This window comes from Dipodomys spectabilis, unplaced genomic scaffold, assembly GCF_019054845.1.
Source record: "Dipodomys spectabilis isolate Male_0828 unplaced genomic scaffold, ASM1905484v1 ptg000178l, whole genome shotgun sequence".
NCBI lineage: Eukaryota > Metazoa > Chordata > Mammalia > Rodentia > Heteromyidae > Dipodomys > Dipodomys spectabilis.
The window spans coordinates 6,917,005-6,938,136 of record NW_024870855.1 but is presented as its reverse complement, the minus strand read 5'-3'; the positions used below and the strand labels follow the sequence as shown (position 1 = coordinate 6,938,136).

The following is a 21,132-nucleotide window of genomic DNA, read 5'->3' as shown; positions in this document are numbered from 1 at the left end:
TTGCAGTCTGAAGCCTATCTGAGGTGTCTGACACAGTGGCCACCTGCTCTATGCAGATAGACAAACTCAACTGGATTGAAGTAAAATTACAGTGCAGGTCCTAGGCACAGTGCAGTACTCAGGAGTGGCTTCCACAGTGTAGAGCAGATTAGCACACATATCCCTCCCTGCAGACATTCTACAGAACAGAGGTGTTCTGAGTTATTGCTGTGACACACCAAAAGGGAAATGTGTCATCGAGTTTAAGGATAACTAGAGCCTCAGACATTAGACTTTCCAATCATGCACTGGTAGCTCCTGATGGTAATCCTAGCTACTCAGGAGGCTGAGAACTGAGGACTGAGGCTCAAAGCAGGCCTGGGCAGAAAAGTCCCTGTGAGACTCTTATCTCCAATAAACTACTTGAAAAAGCTGGAAGTGGCGCTGTAGCTCAAGTGGTGGAGTGCTAGCCTTATAGCACAAAGAGCCTTGGGACAGTGTGCAGCCCCTGTATTCAAGCCCCTGGACTGGTCAAAAAAAAAAAAAAATTGGGGCTGGGAAGGTGGTTCAGTGGGAGAGTGCTTGCCTTGCATGCCTGAGGCCCTGGGTTCCATTCCTCAGCACCACATAAGCAGAAAAAATTGGAAGTGGCGCTGTGGCTCAAGTGGTAGAGCGCTTGCCTTGAGCGAAGAGCTGAGGGACAGCGCCCAGGCCTATGGTTTAGGCCCCATGACCAACAAAAACAAAAACAAAACAAAACCAAAAAAGAAATTAGAATTTACTGGATTATTAAATGTTGTATGAATAGCTGCTTATCACACCTTAAAATATCATCTAATAAGGAATGTAGACTCTAGAAATCTCTAGTAATATTTTGTGTAAAAAAAATTTCTAGAGCTCAATTTTTCTGCTATGGACCAATGGGACCTGTGCCATACTGGAGTGTTCGCGGGAATCTTGTGCTCCCTCTAGTGGCAACAGAATGCAATCTCAGGTTCCTACACCACAGACACACAAATGCAAACCTATAGCAAAGGAACAAAAATAAAAGCAAAAAAAAAAAAAGCAGAATCATGACAAACTGAGTAAAAAGTTATGTGAAAGAAATGTTTTAATACTCTTTTCCCCTAATTAACATAAAGGTGCGAATGAGACTTGGAAGTCTGAGTAATAACCTTATCACGTATAAATTCAGTCATTACTTTAACCTAGCCTTGACTTTGTTAGCCAAACATTTTTTAAAATTCTTTAGTGAAAATCTGTGAATAGGAATTTTTAACTTCCATTTTCCACAAGTGAAGGAGGAAATGTATCTTTCTCTTTTTCCTATTTCTCCCTACTTTAATCTTGTTCCTCTAAAGTAAATCCTCGTTTAAGCTTTAAAAAAACAGAGAAAGAAAATCTGTGAATACTGTTTTCCAGAGTATTACTCCAAATTCATAAAAGCTGCTACCTTGTGAATGTGGCTAGACACAGAGAGAAGTCATACTTTCAGGAATAAATTTGCCAAGGCTTTTAGAAAGTTGGTGCTCTGCTGTTAATGATTCTCAGGCATAATCAAATCAGATTCACAAATGCAGGATTTGAGCCTGAGAACCAAATCTATATGGCAGGAGAAAGGACAGTAATGCATTTCCCACAATGCTTGCAGTATTAAGTAATACTTTAATTCCTACTATCCTACTAAAATTTCAAGCTTGAAAAAAATAATTCTTCCCTTTAATGGAAAGACAAGACCTCAATTTACAAGATCAAAGATCCTTGTTGTGGCCCCTTGACTTCTCAGCTTTAGGCTGAGGGCTGTTTCATTCAGCAACCCAAGATTCACCTTGGTCATGAAAACCACTCTACCTCCTGTCTGCACTTTTGTAGAGATTAAATGAAATCAGGTACATAAAAGAGCACATATGTTATAAATTTCCACAAACTCTGCATCATTCTCAAATGAACAAGAACCAGGTAACTTGAGAAGCTGTGTGAGGTAGGAATCTTAACATTTTTGTACAACTACTCAATAATAACAATTTTTTTTAAATGAGAAAAAAAACTGAAAAAAAAAAAGAAAACAACAAAAAGCACTCACTTAAAAACACAAAACTGTGGGTGATTTTAAATTTAAGAATTGTGGTGATTTTAATTCTCAAGACTCTGGTGCTAGGTAATTGTCCCTTTGATAGGATATCAGGGTATCTATCAGTTTCTGACTCATTCCTGTTGACTCAGAGTTTCATCAGTTCAAAGTAAGGTCAATCTGGTTCTTGAAGATTTCAACCAGTTGCCAATTTGCAATCACTCCTCCTTTTAACCATTACTCAACTCCAGCAAAGACAAATAACTAATAAAAGAGGAAGACAGACTCTTCTAATGCAGAAATATCTGAGAGAATAAATGATGTTACTATTTTAATATTCAAAAGAAAAGATTACATTTGCTGTGCATCTATCTTTATAGAACAGGTGAACCTCTCTCTATTCTATGACTTCCACTTAATGTTAGGTTGAATGCTATCTGCTGGTCAATCCACTTTGTCGTTCATGAACTGCTTACAAGGGTAGCATTCTATTGTTACAACTAAACCTAAATGGAAATAGTTCCTAGGATGATTAAATGTACATAGAATTCTTTTAAGAAAAAAATGGAATAAGATCCATTTAAGAGTCAGGAAATCCTGAGCATCTCTGGGTGTCTGCAGAAAGGGGCAGTGAGCTGTTTTTGACATTCACAAACTTCCCATCGTGAACAATGACAAAGAATATTCTCTAATGAAGACATCAGTGACCCTATACATTCTTCCTCTGTACATTCTTCTGTACATTACCCTGTACAATGTACAGGTAAATGGGAAAGAGGGACTAGTAAGCAGACAATCACAATGCAACAGAGAGTGTTAGAGAAATACAGAAACAGGCAGATGTGTAGAGCAGACAGTGTGCAGGACCAAAGTTATCAGCTCTGGCTTAGAAAACCCGACGCCTGGCTGGAGTGACTGCTGCTGGCTTTGGACAGTCCGCGTTGCTCAAGACTCAGCTGGAGATGCCTCCCAGGCCCTGGAAGACTGACCCAATGCTCCCAATTCTGCTGTCGCTTCAGCTTAGGGTTGCCAGGGCCTGGATCCTGGACTAAACCGTTATTCCTGGGCTCTTCATCAACATCAAATCCATTTCTTGTCAGAATGGCTCACTCACACCTAGCAGAACCAGCTGCAGTGTGAGCAGCAGTCTTCCTCTTGAACAGGGATGGAAAAGGGAGGGAAAGCCAAGGATGACAAATGACTTAGCCCTGATGACAGCTACTTACAAAGTTCACAAATGGGAAAGTCTCCACCTTACCTTTTCCAGTGGGCAGTGAGTACTATCTCGCAGAAACGGAAGTAAGTTTGGTCGGTCATACTCAGCGTAAAGACTGATCTGTTTTTCATGGTAGCGCTGGCCCTTATGGTGGTCTCTCTTGAAGAGCTTATGCAAATACTACAAGGACAAGATAAGCCATAAATACTAATGGGAGAAAAAAATGCTCTATCCCCTACCTCTGCCCTAGCCTCCTCCTGGAATGAAGGAAATGGGGGAAGAAAGGAATGTGTCATGTAGCTGATATCCCTGTTCCTACCATTAGACTTTCCTCGGCCACTGTAAACTTTTCTTCTACAAGTTTAAAGGGCATAGAAAATAGCTGCTCCTGCTTTATTCCCTGATAGTACAGTATATGGGATTGAAGTGGTCATAAGGATATCTAGACTCACAAGCCTTCACAGCAGAGCCCCCAAGACTGCAGGGGACATGGGTTAGCCACTGTCAAATGTGTGAGGATGAAATGAGGATCTGCTCTTTGACCACTCCGCGGCACTGAGTGCAGAACAGCTCTGTGTGTTTCCTTGGCAGGAGGACTCAACATCCACAGAGTATACTTGGCTTTTGCAGTAATTCATGACCTGATTATATTTAATGGCCCTTATGGGGGAAGTAGCCTACTTCTAGATTCCTAATATGAAGCACTAAAATGACCATATTCGATAATAAACCAAAGTTCACATGCCTGTCCTGCAATTAAGCCTTGGATTCTTAGTATTTGTCACACTTTAGCAATTTCAGCGGATTGCTTGCAGTCAGACTGCCGATCTGCACAGTGACCTTTGTGAGAAGTTCCCATTGTAACACCCACCAGTACTGAAAGGTGCTGTGTTCTACTGTTCCATGAAAAGGGAGGAAGACAGTACTGCAGTCCACATGGCTGCAAGTGCCTCTAAGTCTGCACACTTACAATTCTTCAGCTATATACTCAAGAGGGGGTAGTTCTATTTGTAGTCTTCACTGACTTCCTTAGAAGCCGCACTAATTTGTGTTCCCACAACTAGGTATAAAGGTTCTTTTCTCCCCACTCCCTGCATCCTTACCAATACTTCTGCACAATTAATATATACTAATTTAAAATAGAAAAAAATCTTTAAAACAAAGACAAAGAAGACAATAACACTTACTACATGTTGCAACTCTGGCCTGTCTTCTAATTCTTCCACTACCTTTTTAATCTGAAGAAAACAAAGATTAAATGTAGTTGGGAAGACACAAACACAGTGGTAAAATTACCCAATGAACATCTCTTTTCCTTCTAGCTCAAGTAGTTTCAGATGTTCATTCATGAATTGCATGCCATGATTTAAGTGTCATTTATTCCCTGTGGAGGCTTGGTTCCCTAATATGATGGTCCTGAAAGGTGGAGGAACCCTTCTGAAGTAGAAAAAGGATTAATGTTAATCCCAGAGTAGAGTAGATGCAACAAGAGGAGATGGTTGTAAAAAGACCGAGGGTCTTTTGTAGATAAAAGATACAGATAGTTTCCCCTCCTAGTTATCTTCCATGCGACTTCTCTCTTTTACAAGAGCACTGCTGGGCCTCGTATGTGTCTCTCCCTTGCTGCTCCCCCCCCCCCACACCCCATCTCTTGCCATGGGCTGTTCTGCAGGGCCTTGTGACAGCAAGAAGGCATCACCAGATGCACTTGGACCAGTGCACTGAGTCAAAAGAAACATCCTACCTCTCGAAGTTATCCAGTATGTATTATGGTGTTACTAGCAACAAAAAATGGACTTCCAGATATAAAAATAACAAGATACTTACAGAAATTTTATCTTCATTGTCCAAAAGCATGTCAACAGCTTTCTGAAATATAAGAAAATAGTCACTGAAAAACTGCTACATGAAAAACACAATGCAGTGCATACACAACTGCAGTTAACAGTGAGGGCTTGTGGAGGAGCACCTAGCTTTACAATAGCTCTTATATATGACATTTACAGAGATACGTATTTCCGAATATGTTTCACTCTGAGGTCTGAGCAATTTGCATATACTAAGATGATGTTTGGCTGTAACTTGCTAAATAAAAGCATCCTGATATATTCGAAACATCTGCCACATTCTAGCCTCCTCAGGTACCTTTGCCAGTTCTCTTGTGACTCTCAATAGTATCTCATCACTGTAAACACAAAATGAGCTTCTCTTCCAATGACTCAAACCTTCACTGAGTTGTCTGAACAGATGACTACAACTATACATCACAGTCCTGGTAGTGTAACTGAAACATGCAATAAGCCTCTTGGAACTTTTGGGCTTCTGCTTCTAGATTTATTTAAAACTTCTATTTCAGCAGAAAAAGCTGGAAGTGGCACTGTAGCTCAAGTGGTAGAGCACTAGCCTTGAGCTGAAGAGCTGAGGGACAGTGCCTAGGCCCAGAGTTCAGGCCCTACAACGGGCAAAACAAAAACAAAACTTCTATTTCCTCAATAAGATAGACTATGAGGAGAAGTGCGGGGGTGGGGGAAGGAGTGTGTGTGTGGGGGAGAAGATGGATAAGGGAATGAGAGGGGCTGAGAGAGACTATCACTTGGTAAGAACCACTGTGAACTATGAAGGGTGGAGTGGAGTTCCACTGTTCAATCTAAACTATGACAAAATAACACATTCTATATTTCCTGGGCCTAAGTATCACTGAGACCAATGGACACACACATGCTGGATCTGTGAGTGCCAGAAAAGAAAACAGTAACAAGAGGATCTAAACAGAAGTTCACTTAAATTTAAATTCTGGGACATGGAACAAGAGGGTTAAATGACCCAAAGCATATACCAAGTTTCTTAGTTTCTATGAAACATATAGAATGTTTTACTAAAAATTACTTTGGGAATTTTTAGGAGGTACTAGGTTTTGACTCAGGGTGTTATGCTTGCTAGATAGAGATTTTACTGTCCCAGCATATCTCTGGCTAAAAAGTACTTCAGACAGACAGACAGACAGACATCTTTGCAAGTTCTACACCAAAAGGTAATTGTTTTTAAAGAATAATCATATCAAACAAAGGATGCCTGAATACAAGTAATAAACTAACTTATAACACCGAGCATGGGAAGACAAGTCCCAGCTATGATCAGTGAGCATATAGAGGCCAAGCTAAGCGGTCCATAGAGATGTCTAATGATGAGACAGAGTTTATCACTACTAATCAGCACCTTACCTCTGAATCAAAGTCCATTAATAAGACAATTTTGTCCTTGATAGAACTGAAAAGATTATGTTTGTGGATCAACTGGAAAACATCTTTATGTCTTAATGTTAAGTATATTTCCAGAGCATTGCTGTAGTTTTTATCATACGTATACCTGGCAATAGAAAAACTTTTCATTAATATTCACTAGTTCTGGGAAACAGTTTCACCCACCGTCCTTATCTTCTAATTGTTTGAGATTTATAAAAAACTTTTTTAAATTAGGAGTACATGTAGAAAAATGGTAACAAAAAGCACCCTCACCCTTCAGTTTGCCAAATGTTAAGCATGAGAAACTTTTCAATATATATTGATCTGGGGGTGGGAGGAGGGAGAAAGCAGGAAAACATACTCACAATTCTGCCAGAGTTTTAAGCAATGTCTTGTTCTGACTGTCTTTCTTCAGGTGATCCCGAACTGCTTGGACTATTACAGAATTGTTATACAGATCTCCAGGCCATTCTCTGATGAGTGTGGCAAAACCCTAACCAAAGTAAACAACAGAAGAAAAGAACACTACAATCAGGCATGATGGGATGGAGTACACACTTTGGTTTTCACCTTGTCAGTCCAGGATACATATAGAAACTCAGTCACCATAGTCCCTCCTCATTCCAGGGGGTGGAGTTTCCTATCAACACCCAGAGGAAGGCATGGCATGCTGAGAAGTCTCACCAGGTAGGCCTCCTGGGGTTTTGCTCTATAGGCTGGTAGCCAGTGTATTCATGCAAAGAAGGCTCCAAAAACCTCATGTATAGCAGAGCCTGTGGAAGTTTCTGGATCAGCAAAGATGATACATTCTCAGAGGGCAGTGCCCTCAGAGAGGGTGCAGGAACACTGTTCCATGCACGCCTTGACCTGCGCATCTCTTTTCCTTATCTGTGGTGTTGAACATGCTGGCCTGAGTTAATCAAACCTGAGGAAGTTTGTGGAAACCTCCATGGATAGCCAATCAAGATGCACAGATAAAGAACTTGGAGCTTGACCTAGCAGGGGAAGGTACTGGGGGTCAATCTATGGGATGGAACATCAATCCAGATTATGTCAGAACTGAAGTGGACTGCGGATGCCTATCTAGTGTTTGCTGCAAAATAGATGGCCTGCTTGCTGGTAAAACCTTATACTTCTGAGTCGCAGAAGTCCTCCGCTCTGGGATGGTGTGAGAACAGAGGAAAACGGTGTTTTTCCAACACAAAAATACGATAACCCAAATAAACAATGCTTAGATGTGAATGTATGATTACAACTTTGGTCAATAAAGAGCTCAGTTAGCTTTTAGACTGTGAGCTTGCAGGAAGTGAAAAGAGGGCTGGACAATCACTGTATAGTCCTCCACTTACTGTTCCTGGAAGGCAGGCATCCACTTGTGCCTGATGAAATATACGACAAAGCAATGTACCTATTCCTTCCACAGGTGCCACAGCCCACACAAAGGTTAGCTCTGCTGTAGACTACCACATCTGGATGACATCACTAACATCTTCCAGATATGATCTAAGTCACCTTCACTCCTACCGCTCTCTATACACTTTAGGTCTGGGCTGCTGGGTGTTCCCACTTGGGACAGACTCCTCCCACAGTGGCTCTAAACCTGTAACAAGTTAGTCTTTGTTTTCCTTCTACTGTGGCTTCTAACTTTGGTTTGTGTTGGGTTTTAGGACTATGGCTTAAGTCTTAATCCCTAGCTCTATCTTTGGATCCCAAATTTTATGACTCAGAGAGAAACCCCAGCTTTCCTGATTTGACACTGTTTGCCACCCATGGCTGATTCTTGGCCAGTAGCCTAGCCTAAACTGCCTATGTCTTCTGCTTCTCAACTTCTGTGCTCATAAGTTAAAATTTGTGTAGTTAACTTATTGGTTTTGTTTGGTAAAAAAATTAGACTTATTTAGACGTCAGCAAAGAAAGGGGTAAAAATGTCCAAGTTACTAAACAGAGCCATATTATTAATATTAACTAACTCCACTAATTCTTTAGTAGACAACTAGTGAATTAGTTTAAATATTTGAAAGTGAATACAATCTGGCAAAAGTTGTTTCTGTATAATACCAGGATTTGGTAAGAAGAAAATAAAAGGACCAGTAATAGTGTTTTCACTGAAATGTCACTCAATTTCAACTAAGATAACCCTTGAAAAGGATGAAGAGAAACAGTAATAGACATGCATTTGCCATTTAAACCACAACCTTTCTGCATGTTAGCATGATTGCAATTTGACTCTATGGATTTGGGGAGGAAATGCAAACAGAACATAAAATATTAATTAACTAAAAGATTACTTTGGATGAAATTTCTCTTAAGACTTTGCAATGTATGAGAAGAAACAGCCTGTAAAGACTCTACCAAATGGGCAACTATCAGTAGTCCTGAAATAGAAACAATTCTGGTCAAGCAAAGAAAAAAGCATGGCCCTGCTTTCCCTCCTTCCTATCCAAACAAAACCCTCATCATATGACCTACTTCTAATACAAGACAAGCCAGGTGCTGGTGGCTCATGCCTATTAATCCAAGCTGCATGGGAGGAGAGGTCTGAGAATCGGAGTTCAAAGCCAGTCTGGACAGGAGAGTCTGTGAGACTTTTATCTCCAATTAACCACCAAAAGGCTGGATGTAGAGCTCAAGTGGTAGAGCCCTATCTTGGTCACAAACGCTCAGAGACAGCACCCAGGGCCTGTGTTCAAGCCCCAGGAACAGGGGAAAAAAAAAAAAGACAAAATGAATAAGGAGTATGGTGATTGTGATTTAAAGGATGAGTCCATGGCAACCATTCCACACTAAGCTTCTGTCTGCTTGATTGGCTTCATGCACCTTGAATAAAAGTGAAAAAGCACTGCCACCATCGACCTGTGGCCATAATGAGTATTTGAAGGACATAGCCAGAGAACTAACTGTAAGGACAGAGCAAGCAGGGGATAGAACAACGCCTGCCACAGTAAGTCAAAGGTGAAGAAGTGTGCATTGAAGGAAATGCCACAGGCCTGGGAAGGTGGCTCAGTGGTAGAGCGCTTGCCTTGCATGCATGAGGCCCTGGGTTCGATTCCTCAGCACCACATAAGCAAAAAGAAAAAAGCCGGAAGTGGCGCTGTGGCTCAAGTGGTAGAGCGCTAGCCTTGAGCTGAAGAGCTGAGGGACAGCGCCCAGGCCCAGAGTTCAGGCTCCACGACCGAACCACCCCCCCCCCCCCCAAAAAAAAGAAATGCCACAGAAATCATGCCATTTTTAACCTCACACATATTTCACTAATACTATGAAAACAAAACAAGAATTTAATACACTTCTGCTTGGTTATAAATTAATAGGCAAAGACTGGAAACTAGCTATATGGCTGGAAACACAATACAAACACATTATGGGGCATCATTACCTGCAAGAAAAGCATATTGCTTCTTATCTTTTTTAGGAAGAAAATATTTTAGAGAAGTATCTTTATTTCAGGGGAATGGGCAGGTTCAGGGAGATTTGGGATGAGTGGCTGGGAAAGTCTTGCTAATTTTCTCAGGTTGGCTTCAAATTCATATTCTTCCTGCCTTAGCCTCCCAAGTATGGGATTATAGATGTATTCTACTGTACCCAGCTTGGTTTGTTTTCTAATTACTTATATATTGTTAGTAAACTGACTTTTAATGCTATTAGCAGCACAAAATTCTCATCCACATACTATCAAAAATAGAATACTGCTTGTTTATTTCTTGGGGGTAATTTAATTCAAAATCAAACTGTAAGTTGAGACTAATGGAAGCTAAAGTATGAATTATTTATAAGACCTTAAACAATAAAAAGTATCTGTAACTTTCTTAATAGTCTTAACAAGACAGATACTCTAAAATATTCAGGAGCAAAATACTACAAGCCTGAGGTTGAAATTATACTTATTTCTTTTACTTTGGCTAAAAAGTTTTCCAGAGATGATAGCAATCTGTAGGATAACTTTGGTGAAGGGGATTTAAAACAGCCTAAGAGTCAAATCATATGAAAGAACTGTGACAAAATCATGTAAGTCAAATCTCTACATTTTTAAACATCTTCCATATACCACACCTCATAATCACTTTCCAAAAACTCATGTAAGATCATTTCATAGATGAGTGGTTTCAGAACCGGATCTCCTCTGGGCAAATAAGGACTAATGGCCTAGGGGAAGAAAGATAAAAAGTTCCTTTAAAAAGTGCCACGACAAAACTGTTTCCAATCATGCAGAAAACATAAAAGCAGAATTTTCTTTGGGAAACTGTTAAGAAAAGATCCAAAAGAATTCTTATTTTCTAACAACAAATTACAATATATTTTCAAAAGTATACACACACACACACACACACACACACACACACACACACACAGAGATACCTACATGTATGTAAGTATACACCAATGAATAAAAAACAGCCAAGGCTAGCCTTTATTTTTCTTTTTCCTGATCAATGGATAAAACATAGCCAAAGTCAGTGTCTATTTTTTTTTTTTCTTACTGAAAATCTTCAGTAAGAGGAGACTGAGGGCCATGAAGGTTACAACTCAGTAATCAGAGCAGGGGTCATCTTTTCTCTCCTCAGTGACTTGGTGTATCAGTCTTCAACAACTCAATTTTATCTTTTGAAATTAAGAAAAATACATCTGTGTCCTCAAATATTTCCAATGTTGTGTCCAAATTCTGCCTAATGATCCTCTCGTGCCTTACACGTCACCCATCGCTATGCATGGTACTGGGGATGGGAGCTCACAGCTCCTGAGGGAAAACTTGCAGATCCTTAAGTAGATAATGGCAATAGGATGTGGTGAGCAATGCCATAGGGCTAAATAACTGCTACAGAGGAGGATTCTATGGACCAAGGCCTGACTCTACTGGGCAAAGAAATTAGAGGAAGGCACATGGCAGGAGCCACAGGAGCACATGAACACACATGTGTTCAGGGAGGCCCAAGGGGCCCAGACTTGCCAGAGGAGGTCACTGACGGGACAAGAGGCTAGGGAGGAAGGGATGTGAGGCCATGGGAGGAATTCCAATTTTATCCTGTAGGTAGGAGTGAAGTAACAGCCAACAGAAGTCAGAGTCCGAATTTATATTCTGAACAGTGAGTGATCTCTGGACTAGGACTGTCCCTAGATTTCTCAGGAGATCTTGCAATGGCCCCCACAAGGGTGGGAGCAGTGGTTCCCAAGGGAATAGGAGGGGCCCATTGGGACTGATGTGCTAAAACTTTCAAGAACTGGAGAGTAGGTAGCGAGAGTGACAAATTCTCATCAACAGCAGCGGCTTGGAGCTATTACATTGGGAGAATGAGCATACAGCATGTCATAAGCACAGGTTCACAGGAGAAGGACCAAATCTTGACAGAATATGGACTTACTCTAATCTGAGTTAGCAACATCTGCAGTCTATCTACAAGGAAAATCAAAGTCTGGGTCCTGAAGCCCAATGACTAGATAGTCTCTCAGCAGAAGCTGAGAGCAGAAGCTGAGGAGAGATGCTGAGAACGTTTATGTGGCATATATAGATGAAGCAATAACTGGGACTTTCAAAAAAAGTACATATATAATCATGACAGAATATGCAAAAGGCTCACATGCCTATTATATCACAAAAGTTTTGTTTTGAATAAACATAGGAAAAAAGCTTTTTCAGCTTTTTGTTGGTACTGGTATTTGAACTCAGGGCCTCATGTTTGCTAGGCAGGTACTCTAACCAATATGCCATATCCCCAGCCTTCTATTGTTTAATTTTTTGGATAGGGTTTTGTGTTTTGCCCAGGGTTAGCCTCTGACCATGATGTCCTTTTACTTATGTCTTCTTTGCATCTGAGATCACAGGAGCATGCCACTATACCTAGCTTTCTCATTAAAATGGGGTCTTGCTAATATTTTCCCTGGCCGGCTCCAAACTATGATCCACACAGGTGTGCCCTGGGTGTTTATTTTATTGATTGATGGAAATGTTATATACTAAGGCAATTTATTCATTAGAGCTAGGCAGTCAAGTCTTGTCACTTGTCTTCTAGCAGGTAAATACTATTTGAATGTTGAAAACACGGCTAACAAATATACTGTTTTACAGTAATTCTTCTATAAATTTGAAGAAGTCTTACATTTTACAATCTACTAAATAGAAGTATTCTTATTTCCCAAAATCATTAGAATAAACATGAAAACTTTATCCACATACAATGAAAGCTAGAAACAACTAAGAAATCGAATATATCATGTAAATAAAAAGTATATATTTATATTTTCTACAGACAAAATATAAACTACTTCATATTCTGAAACAAATTATTCAAAGTTTATTTTTTCTTTCATGCTACTACTCCTCAGTATAAAACTGACTGCTACTAATTTTATTTCTATCTCAATAAACTACATGCAAAAATTACAAGTCAAACATAAAGCTGTGCGTACCTTAAGCTGTCCAATTTCTTTAAATTTATAAACTTCATATTCCCAGAGTGGTGCATTTTTCCCAAGAATTTTCTGGCATTTGCTGGCAGTAAAAACATCCCCAGGGGAAATGAAGTATATATGAAAAAAAAAGAGTCAGAATAAATGGATATTTTCCACAGTGGTTAATATTAACCTCTCTTTTTTGTTTTTATTTTGTCTTGAGTTTTTTTGTTTTTGTTTTGTTGGTTGTGGGGCCTGAACTCTGGGCTTGGGCACTGTCCCCCAGCTCTTCAGCTCAAGACTAGTGCTCTACCACTTGAGCCACAGCACCACTTGCGGATTTTTCTGCTTATGTGGTGCTGAGGAATCGAACTCAGGGCCTCATGCATGCAAGGCAAGCACTCTACCACTGAGCCACCTTCCCAGCCCAACCTCTCTGAGTTTTGACAAACTTCTATCTCTAGCACCAATGAAATCTCTCACTTTGGCTACTGAGGTTGACAGAAACAATGAAAATTAAACAAAGTATTTAACATAATGATGAGTCTTTTTTAGAAGACTACAATTAGGAGTTTTCCCCAATAACTTTCTTCTCCAGAGCTTCTATTTCTGTAGAGCACTGCTGGTTTGGGGTCCTTCTTGCCTGGAAGAAAACTTACCCTCCTTCAACTGTCAGTTCCTTCCTGAGTGGTTTTGAACATGGGCCACAAAGTCAAACCTCAGGAACTGTTCATGTAATTGAGTCAAACCTTATTTACGCCAGGAAGGAACACACATTCTTTAAACTCCCTTGGGGAGAAGCAGTCCTGAGGTCTTTCAGGATATACACTGCAGTTCCAGGGGCTCTCAGTGGACCACATGACCTCATTCTTACTTCCCGCCTACCACAGACCCCTGAAACCCATGACTCGAGGGTCTGACTCTTCCATCCAACTGCTACCCTCTGGTTGGGAGGCCAATTCTCCTTGTTTGTTCTGGGACAGTATTTCCAGGTTGTGTATAATGCAAATAGCCCAAGAAATTCCAGGACACAATGTCTCCTTCCAGGCAAATGGCAAGTCTGACTACTGTCCAGCACAATGAGGGCAATGAATTCTTCCAGAACAGCCCATTAGAAAAGATGTCCTACATTCAAGGTTCCTATCCAGTAACACAAACCATGGCTAGGCAGGGCCAGTGGGACACTACTCGGCTATGAGAAGTAGGGACTGCAGGTCTGGGGTAAAAGGCTGATCTACTTGCTACTAGTTCTGGTGCAGGAGTGCTCTGGCCATATCAACTCCTAAGATGTTCCTTAGGTCTAATCCCAGAGTCTTGTGTCATCTGCCAGAACCACAAAACTGGCACATTAACTTAAAACTTTATCAACAGGAATATTACACATACTTTCTCCTTGACACACCTCTCATTAAAACATCAGAGAAATCAATTCCCTTTGGGGAAAGTGGTGTGTGTGTGTGTGTGTGAATCTGTTTTGTGACTGGAACCATTAATACTAAAAAAAAAAAAAAAGTAAGCTGCAATGAGTGTCCTCTTTTTATTCACATAAACATTAATAAATAATCATGGAAACATCGTTACCGTGCTGCTGTGTCATAGTCTCCTCTCTCTATCAAGTGATTTATATATGCCAAGCCAATATCCTAGGGAGAAGCAAATGAAAGGATTTCATAATTCAGCTGGGAAACTGAGTCTCAGCTTCTTAGTGAGCTGTGACACTGGGGTCCTGTCCTGTTAGTCTGTAACCTGTCCAGATGCCTGCTGCTTTACGTAATTATGCTTGCTGTGTTTTCTAGCATATTTATTTAAATGTACTTGTACCTTAAAAAACAAATTTGGATATTCAGGTTTAAGAAAAGATACTGCATTGCTATTTTAAAGACTTCTAATCTGCTGCCCTCTTAAGATTTTCTGCAAAGGAAACTAAAAACATGGTCTAACACTTCCATGTTGTCACTGGATAAAACTTTGTTTTTCAGGCTTGCATCTGGAAACCTCCTCTACCCCACGTCTGAAGATCTGTTGTAAGAAAAAAATGCAATGATCGACTATTAGATTAAGAAGAAATATGAAATATTAAACTAAATTCGTTTGGAAAAAACAAGCCATTCAGAGTTCTGAGTTCACAGATAAAAATGCTGAGCTGACAGCAAGGATGACCGCTTTTGAGCATTGCTGTGGATTCACTCACTTCTCTGGGTTCTGAGAGGATTTGGATGGCAGTGCTACTACTGTACATATGGGCGACAGTTCTTGCTGATCTCCCCACATCCTTCTTACAAAGCATTATTTCCAGCATTTTCATGGATGCTTAAACTTGATATACAAAACAAAGCTTGGCTTTACTTCTGTATGTACCAAAGGTATACATGGAAGTTCCTCCTGGATGACAGAAATGGCAGGAGCTCATTTCTTCTTTGCACACCTGGTATGAAATGACATAGGCTACACAGAATTTAGTGTATGGGACAGTCTTTTTTTTTTTGGGTCCGGTCATGGGGACTGAACTCTGGGCCTGGGCGCTGTCCCTCAGCTCTTCAGCTCAAGGCTAGAGCTCTGCCACTTGAGCCACAGTGCCACTTCCGGATTCTTTTCTTTTTGCTTATGTAGTGCTGAGGAGTCGAACCCAGGGCCTCAGGCATGCAAGGCAAGTACTCTACCACTGAACCACCTTCCCAGCCCCTGGGACAGTCTTGTTTCAAGAGTGGAGGGACATATTCACTGTTTATTACATTGTCTTCTGTAATTGCTATGTGGTAAGTCATACTTGATATCTGCAGGAACTTGAGATAAGGAAGGGTGTCTACACTATTTCTCTGAATACAGACCTTTGTAACCTGTTTCAAGGCCCATCCCGCCACCCCTCCCGCCTTGTGCAATCACTGTGTCCTCCACTTCATTCTCTGTGCACCTCGAGTGCCAGACCTCTTCTACCTCTTTTTCCTTAGCACAGGCAGGCCTAAGCATCTCCCTTACATGGCACTTGGCTACAGCCTTCACACTCTTCTACTCACAGCTCACCTGATGGTCTATATTCAACTCTATCATCACCTACTTACTTTTTTTATTCCCTCTAACACATTGAGAATAAAAATCTATCAACAGAAAACTCACTGGGTACATTCATATTACCAAGTTCGGTGTACCTGAGTAGATGAAATTGCTTGGACTTTCTGACCTTACCTCAACCATGTCAGCTTTTAACTCTATACCCTGAATGCTCTCCTCTCCCAGCAAACAGCTTACCTCTGGCAGGTCCGAATCTGCTTTTTATGTCATCATTCCTGGAAGGACAACATTCCTGACAGAAACACCACTCTCCCATGTTGTCTGACTTATGCTCTAGCCCTGGGCTGATCCAAATTCAAGCCCTTGATTGATATATTTTTGTTAGCTGGTATTTTTTAGCTCTCTGGAATCGATTTTTTAAAATTCAAATTTCTTTCCACCAGGATTCCCCATGAGATCGTCTTCCCCATTCCCATCCCTCTGCAGGACTTATCAGTTTCCACTTGACCACCAGATGCCCTCTCTCTCCACCTCAGCTGGCCTCTCTCTGGCCACGTCTGCATCAGACTCCTTTTCTTTGTATTTTCAACATGGAGTTTTACAGAGAAGTTCAAGATAGGGAAGGAGTAGGACGAAAGAGTTTGTGCTGCAACTCAGTTTCTAGTTTCTGTTTACAGACTAGGAAGCTGGCTCCATGTTCCCTGAGGGCCCCTCACACGCAGCAGAAATTTCATGCCTGCTCTCCATCTGCACAGTCACTGCCACAGTTAGCAATGAAATGGGCTTTCTGCCACTGTATTTTTCCAGAACCCACAATGTAATAAAAATGTATTTGATGTCCTAGGTTAGTCTCCATAACAAAATCAACTGAGTTTGTTATCACAGAGACATCAAAGCAATCTAGTTTTAAGAAACCCCTTTTTTGATAAGTGTTGTGGTAATATGATTTTTACCTATGATTTAAAGAAACTTCCATACGTATGACTGGCAAGTTCTGTATTTAAAGTTTATTTCACAAATATAGTTTCCAAATTATCTACAACTACCTCTTAGCAGGTGTAAAAAATTCTTGTTTACAAGCAGAAACTGATTCAATAAAGACAACTTTTTTGATCTCATAGGTGAGAATATTAGTTTGAAGTAAGTTCCTCTGCAAAAAGAAGAATCTGCACTTTCCAAATTACTTTCAGCCTTGTTATTACTTAGTAAAAGATAGCTTTAAATACTGAAACTACACACTTACCAGAATCTTATGTCTTTTAATGTTCCTTTGGCTAATTTCAGCTGCCATCAAGGCTTCCTACATGTATATGGACATGGTAAAACAAGCAGAAGAGAGAAAGAGAAAAGGGGAGAGATGGAGAGAAAGTTAATGTAGTTATAAGTACTATGTTGATGGTATTTTTATTTTCTGGACTACATGAATGAAGCCTCTCTTCCTATGGCTGCTGCTAAAAGTGCTGGAAGTTTCAACACTGGTTCAAAAAGCTCCACTGAATTAAAATAGATGCAAGTATGTAAAATGAACACTTTTGCTTTTTTTTTTGATTGGTTGTGGGGCTTGAACTCTGTGCTTGGGTACTGTCCCTGCGCTCAAGGCGAGCGCTCTACCACTTGAGCCACAGCACTACTTCTGGTTTTCTAGTTGCTTATTGGAGATAAGAGTTTCACAGCCTTTCCTACCCAGGTTGGCTTTGAACCAAAATCCTCAGATCTCAGCCTCCTGAATAACTAGGATTACAGGCATGAGCCACTGGCACCCGGCTCACTCTTGCTATTTCCATGTGAATTAATTTACACATTAGAATACTAGAATCACCTTTCATAGACAAATACAAATATGACAAAAGCTCGTAGGCCAGATCCTATCCACTCCCTCCCTCTCCCACCAACCTTCCCCACTTAACAGTAAACCTCTTGTAGTCTTTTTGTTTTTAAATTTTTGACATAGACATCGGGAAGTTCCTGGTTTCCTACATGTTTTTGGCTTGTGGCACTCTAATTCAACTACGTAAAACTTATAATGTAAAGATCTTCCCATGACTGACAGAAAAAAAAAAAAGAGAGAGCTTTCATGCGATTGTTTCTTACATATTTATAAGATTATGATTTTGTTACTCTGTATGTCCCTCCCCCACAGTATAACCCGCTTTCACTTTTCAGAATGATGTTGGTATACGTGGAGGGGAAGGGAAAAAACAAATAGTTAAAACAGGGATACAGGAGGACCCATTGCAACGATGAGATGTGGGGGGCACGGGGGCGGGGGGGAGGATGCGAAGGGATGGGAAGGAGAAACAAAGGAGGAGGCTACAATGCTTGATAAGAAATGTACTCATAACCTTGCCCATGTAATTGTAACCCTTCTGTACAGTATTTTCACAATAAAAAAATACGTTTATAAAAAAAAAAACTAGCCTCAAAAAAAAGCAAATAAAAAAGATCTTTTATCTTCTGTTATATCTAGGTCAATACTTGCAAGAATCTAAAGTGAAAACTACTTCATATTTCTTCTTTTCAAGAAGCCAGTCGATATGATCATCTTGGTCTCGTTCTTTGGCCACTACGACGTCTCTTGGACTCACAATGTAGAAGAGTGATTCTCCTTCAGAGTAAACTAGAGGGAGAGAAGAGAAGTCACTTGGGTGACTTGACATGACGAATGTGGCAATGCTTTCACAGGACCTGGTAAACTTTCCTATTTCAGTGTAAGTGAAAATTATCTAACTTTGCCATCATGTATACTTGACTCTGCTGGAAGGAAAAGGAGGGAGATAGGGTAGAGAATGACAGAATATATTTCAGTGTCTTCAAATATATATAAGTGCAAAATTACCCAAAAAGGAAGGAAACAAGAGAGAAAGAATGGGGGAAAAAAGGGAGATTAAGAGGAAAATACTATATAAAACTTAAAAAAAAAAGATGGGTTTAAAATTCTGTTTAATACATTAACATTATGACTTCAGGTAAAAAAAAAGTGTCCAGAATTTCCCATGTCTATTGCATATTGGAATTCATCTACTACATATAAACTTTATTTATGGCCATCTATATTACTGTTCTATTTTTACAGAACAATTACCTCACTTAGTGATAAATGTGTCCTTCTCATCAAGGTCAAGGTCATCTAAAGCATAAATGACAGCTATCTGAGCCCAGGGGACATGGTCTGTCATTTCAGCATGCTACGTACAGTGCTAATATTGAGGGTTTCCCACCCACCGAATTCAATTACAAAACCTGTTCTGAAGGGCTTATAAGTGTGCAGCAGAGTTTGCTCTGAATAAAGTACCAAACTTGTTGTGAACCAGTCACTTTTGCCAAGTCCAGATTTGCTTTCACATGTTTTAACCAATTAGGGGCATCATATCAGAAATACCAAACACACAGAATATTTCTCACTACTTTGGCCAAAATAGCAACTCTAAATGTCCTGAAAACAAAAAAAGGACAATTATTTCTAAAGTAAGGAAGAATGTCTAAAAAGGTTACTCGACAATTTTCCTCAATATATTTTACAATATATTGAAACAGATTCCTTGGCGTGACTAAATAGCAACAATTCTCCTTTGTTTCTGAGCAGTCCGAAATGAAGCTATTTACTTCATAAATACTCATCTAAGGCCTGGTGATTTGGTAGGGTTCCTCTCAGTTTTAAGCAGTTGGTTAGTAATAGACAGACAACTCTATCATCCCAAAGCAGCAAACCTTCTGGGGAAATAAAGCTGGAGGCGATATGACAATCACAGAGTCATGAAGCTTGTCCTCAAGTTACATGCCACTTAAATAGTTTGGACAACAGAAAAGAACACCAAAGGAAATAGAGACTATTTCTCATCTCTGTCCTATTACGGCATTTTTTGGGGGGGGGGGGGAACTGTAGTATCTTTTTACTACAGTAGCCTTTGGCAAAAGCTGCTCAGGAAAGCTCTGCAAAATTTTTGGGCCTAGATATTGTGGTATGCAATTGAAGAGGCCTGTTTAGATATTCTCTAAGGTCTTTTCAGCACCTTCATTTCAATTCTGTCTTGCAAGGGCTGAGTACAAAGGAAAAGAGCATAAATCTAAGAAATCATAGGAGCCAGCTCTCTGATATGTCTCACCTAAATGGTAATCCCTGCATTCATTCTCCTGAAAGCCTCTGACAGTCAGAGCATCAGACGAGATCTCCTCACAGGTCTCAGAAAGTGGCTGAATGATGTCCAGTCTAGGCCTGGCACAGTACTCTCTTTCCTAGAGGGATAAAGACAGAAGACTCATCTTAGTTACATCATAATTTACATAGATTAACTCAAGTTATCACACCTGCTGGCATAGAGAAGACCTTCTATCAGTTGGTCCCCCAGCACTGTCTTATAGGATCCTGTCATTTGGGCACTCCACCCCTCATTCAGTGTCAGGAGAATGGCAGCCCAATAGCAATCCAGAGAATTTTTTATACAAATACATTTTGTTTGAAATAAAAATGTTTATATAGCTTTCACTTAGAAACAAACTGTCACCTGACTGTATTATGGAGCAAAAACAAAGCACAAACATCCTTGGTATTGACAATTATTTGGAGACAGGTAGGAAGACACTACTTAGTTTTAAAAAAAACTGACCTTCCCTTAAGGCCTGGTCATAGAAGTGTAAACAATGTAAATGAATCTACAATTACCAGTTGTCATATCTTATCTCTGTTACCTGAATATTCTGAGATCATAAACATACCTGTCAATATACCTGGGAAGGGTTGCTTATATCACAGTTACATGAGTTCTTGGCAGGCTGGATCAAGGAAGAGTAATTTGGAACAAGTTTTATACCTATTTAGAAGAAAACACTATATTCCCTTAAAATAACAGGTTACAGAAGGATACTGCCTTGAAGTTATGCTTTTTACTCTGATTCATTTTTAGTTTCTGTGATTTACACAGTTGTCTGTTTAATTTGCTTATATTACAATCCTGCCACAAAAATCTTAAAGCCCACAATACCTATTATTTCTTCAAGATCTGTATTGTTTAAATTTCATACTCTAGCATATCCACAATATGTCAGCAGTTCTTGTAGAAGAAACAAAAATATAAATGGGTAAAACTTCCCTAAAAATGTAGTTGTTTCTAACTACTTGGTACTTGAGAAGAAAACAATGCGAGAATGGGGGGGGGGGGGGAGCAAACATTCATGTGTTGGAAATGTGGTTCAAGTCTTCAGATTTAAAAACAAAATTCCCCAGGGAAGCTGAGTAT

The 21,132-nt window shown here is 40.1% G+C and overlaps 1 protein-coding gene across 2 annotated transcripts in view; it reads right to left on the bottom strand.

The window, feature by feature from the left end:
- The window catches only part of Vps41 (VPS41 subunit of HOPS complex), a 127,339-nt gene that overhangs the window by 15,233 nt on the left and 90,974 nt on the right, over positions 1-21,132 (bottom strand). For both annotated transcript variants that reach the window (XM_042695047.1, XM_042695048.1), the window contains 11 exons: positions 20,002-20,131; positions 18,400-18,515; positions 17,142-17,198; positions 14,471-14,532; positions 12,908-12,989; positions 10,556-10,648; positions 6,874-7,001; positions 6,488-6,632; positions 5,094-5,135; positions 4,454-4,504; positions 3,309-3,446 (listed from right to left, as the gene is read on the bottom strand). In XM_042695047.1, the coding sequence (XP_042550981.1) occupies positions 3,309-3,446; positions 4,454-4,504; positions 5,094-5,135; positions 6,488-6,632; positions 6,874-7,001; positions 10,556-10,648; positions 12,908-12,989; positions 14,471-14,532; positions 17,142-17,198; positions 18,400-18,515; positions 20,002-20,131 (1,044 nt within the window). The remainder of the gene's footprint in view (positions 1-3,308; positions 3,447-4,453; positions 4,505-5,093; positions 5,136-6,487; positions 6,633-6,873; positions 7,002-10,555; positions 10,649-12,907; positions 12,990-14,470; positions 14,533-17,141; positions 17,199-18,399; positions 18,516-20,001; positions 20,132-21,132) is intronic.